Source organism: Phoenix dactylifera, chromosome 13, assembly GCF_009389715.1.
Source record: "Phoenix dactylifera cultivar Barhee BC4 chromosome 13, palm_55x_up_171113_PBpolish2nd_filt_p, whole genome shotgun sequence".
NCBI lineage: Eukaryota > Viridiplantae > Streptophyta > Magnoliopsida > Arecales > Arecaceae > Phoenix > Phoenix dactylifera.
In genome coordinates this window covers 3980916-3984160 of record NC_052404.1, presented here as the reverse complement: position 1 = coordinate 3984160, position 3245 = coordinate 3980916, and the positions used below count along the sequence as shown (strand labels likewise).

The following is a 3245-nucleotide window of genomic DNA, read 5'->3' as shown; positions in this document are numbered from 1 at the left end:
CTATATGAACCGAGTCCCAAGCTTACTTAACTAATTGGAATGGTGACAAATCCACTTTACCTATCAATATCATAAATAACAGATTATTTGCCAGTCACTCATTAGTTTTCTTTTTATTTATTAATTTATTTAATTTATTATTTTATTTCATTGAAATTTATTTATTTATTCATTCATATATATATATATATATGCATTTATTTATTTATTTATTCCTTTTTCTTTTCTTTTCTTCTTTTTTTTGTTTTCTTTTTTTCTTTTTCTTTTATTTTTTCTTCTCTCCTTCTCTTCTTCTTCTTTCTCCTTTCTTCTCCTCCCGCGAGGCCGGCGACGCCGAAAGGGGGTAAAGCCGTGGCGGCCATGGGAGAGGGCTTGGGAGGGGGCCGGGCCGTGGACGGTGGCGCCTGCGGCGGCCGCAGCCCGACCTCCCTTCTTCATTTATTTATTATTTTATTTTATTAAAATATATTTATTTATTATCTTATTTATTTATTTATTTGTTCATTTATATATTTATATTTATGCATTTATTTATTTATTTATTTTTCTTCATTTTTTTTCTTTATTTTTTTCTTTTTCGTTTCTTTTCTTCTTTTTTTTTCCTTTTCTTTTTTTTTCTTTTCCTTTTCTTTTCTTTTTTTTTTTTTCTCTTCTCTCCTTCCTCTTCTTTCTTCTCCTTCCGCGAGGCCAGCGACGCCGGAAGTGGCGGCCGCGGGAGGGGGCCAGGCTGCGGCTGGCCAATGGAGAAGTCTTCTCCTTCCGTGAGGCCAGCAGCGCCGGAAAGGGGCCGGGTCGCGGCCGGCACCGGTCGTGGGGGACGCGGGAGGGGGCCGGGCCGTGGTCGGCACCGGCCGCAGGATGCGGAAGGCCGCCGAGAATGCCCCCGCCCCCATGGTAGGGAGGTGCCGTGGCGGCTGCGGGAAGGGGCTCGGGAGGGGGTCGAGCCGTGGCCGGCAGCGGCCGCAGTTGGCTGTTACGACCTCCTTTTTCTTCTTTTTCTTCTTCGGCGGGAATGGAAGATCAGGAGGGGCGAAGGCATTTTTGGCATTTTATTAAAAAATAAAAAACTCTCAAGGATCAAAAATTAAACTTGGTGGAGTTATTAGACTGAAGATTTTAGGACAGGCTAATGGAGACTTTTTGTTATACCAGGGTCTTTCGAAAGGTATGGAATTAATTTCGGGGAGAGTTAAAGAGCACAGAGACAGTTGATACTATGTTAAAATTCAAAAACTTAAATAGGTAGAGTGAGGTAAATTTATTTATATATTTTATATTTTTCTTACCCCGCTCCTGTCAACCGAACGACAAAACGTAAAACAACGGATGGGAGAAAAAGAACTGACACCTTTGATGATCTACCGACACAGTAACAGCCCGGCTCTTTAGCATGGAATCAGACCCAAACTACGCTACGTACAACACTACAAGATGAGTAGAAGCCAGGAAGTACAACAACGACGACGACGACGAGCAGTAGAGAGAGGTCCTTAAAAAAAAATTGAAAACCAAATTCCTAAATATAATAATAACGCCCTCCGGGTGGCGAGAAAGGGAATCCAATCTTTTAAAAGGAGCAACGCTCACGGGCGACACCCAGCCTGCCGTTGGGAACGTCGAAGAGCACCCGGTGGTTCATCTGCTGCATGTTGGCAATCACGTTGAGTACCGAGTTCACGTTGTCCGGCGTCGCCGCCATGGCCAGGCAAGTGATCGATCCCGCCGTGCTGTGAATCAAGTAGTTGTCCGCCGGCAGCGTCACGTTCATCCCGACGAACATAAACGTTATCGCCGGCGCCACAAAGGGGCCGTTGTAACACGTGTCGAATCCGCCGAGCGACGTCACTTTGCCCCGCACCCGGCGCCGGAACTCGTCCCTCACCGCCACGTACGCCGGCGCCACCAGGCGGGTGAACATCGTCCCGGAGTCGAAGATCGTCCCTCCGCCGGTGGCGGCGTCGAAGGCCAGAGCCGCCGGCGGGATGTCGACCACCTTGCGGCCGACGCGGATTCCGACCATGTCGACGTAGTAGAGAGAAGAGCGGTGGGGGTTGGAGCGGAGCGGAGTGGTTTTAATACGGTAGGGCTGGCCGACAGGGCCGAGGCGGAGAGTGCCGGAGAAGTTGAGGGACTTGAAGCTAGGGAGGCAGTAGGAGAAGGTGGAGGCGTAGAGGTTCTTAGTTTGGGAGAGGAAGGAGAGGGGGCCGCGGCCGAGGCCGAGGAGGCCCTGGGGTGGAACGGAGGGGCCGGTGGTCTTCTGGAGGCAGCCGAAGGTGTAGCCGGGGACGACGTCGGAGGCAACGGAGAGGGAGTCCTGGGCGAGGGAGGCGACGAGGGAGGAAGAGCCATAGGTGAGGTTGAAGCCGCAGGCGGCGGATCCGAAGGGGCAGGAGGGGTTGGGGACTTGCCAGCACGGCGGAGCGCCGCAAGGGACGGGACGGTGGGTGGTGGAGCGGGAGGTATCAAAGAGCGGAGCGACGGCGGAGTAGGGGCAGCCGGTGCAGCCGGAGCAAGGGAGCCAGGCGACGTCGCTGCTGGTGTCGAGGGCGAGGAGGAGGGGCTGGGGCGGGGTGCCGAGGCGGGCGCGGACGACGTAGGTAGGGGTCTGGAGGACCTGACGGCCGGGGGCGATGGGGACAAAGGATCGGCGGGCGGTGGCAAGGGATGCGAGGTAGATGAGGCGGGAGTCGTCGCGGGAGAGGAGATCGAGGACGGTGTCTTCCCAGGAGGTGGAGGGGTGGAAGGGGGAGCAGGGGCCGAAGGCGTGGAGAACGCGCAGCGTCGAGCCACCGTCAGCCGGGGCGGCGCAACCTGCCGGGGTCGCGGTGGCACCGCCGGAGGCCGCAACAGCTGCCACTAGTAGCAGCAGCAGCAGTAGTAGGGGCGGACCAGCCATGGCCATGAGGTAAAAAAGGACGAGAGAGAGAGTGCAGGTTGGATGATGGGGCACGGAGTACAAGTGGAGGTTTAGAAGGGGTTTATATAAAGAGAGAAAGAGGGAGGAAATGTGCAGAGAGAGAGAGAGAGAGATGGGTCCTCATGGGTGTGTGTTGATGAACAGTCTGTCCCATTTTGTTTTACCTGATGGGCCGGGTAAGTCATAATTAAGTGTGGGATGGGAGGGGGGAGGGTTGGAAACTAGTTCTTTGCGTGTGGCTTCAAACATATCATTCCAGCTAGGAATAATGAGTGAAACCCATGCATGCATATATACAGCTAAATAACTTGTCTCTATTGGTTGTATT

The 3245-nt window shown here is 52.6% G+C and overlaps 1 protein-coding gene across 1 annotated transcript; it reads right to left on the bottom strand.

Moving 5' to 3' along the window:
- Positions 1-1234: 1234 nt before the first annotated feature.
- LOC103701652 (aspartyl protease AED3-like) lies at positions 1235-2963 on the bottom strand. Its single transcript, XM_008783799.4, has one exon. It carries the CDS (start codon positions 2900-2902, stop codon positions 1568-1570), a length of 1335 nt encoding a protein of 444 aa, XP_008782021.1. The 5' UTR covers positions 2903-2963; the 3' UTR covers positions 1235-1567.
- Between the last annotated feature and the right edge of the window lie 282 nt (positions 2964-3245).

Excerpts from the sequence above, each read along its gene's own strand:
- LOC103701652 (XM_008783799.4), bottom strand. The coding sequence starts at position 2,902 with ATGGCCATGGCTGGTCCGCCCCTACTACTGCTGCTGCTGCTACTAGTG.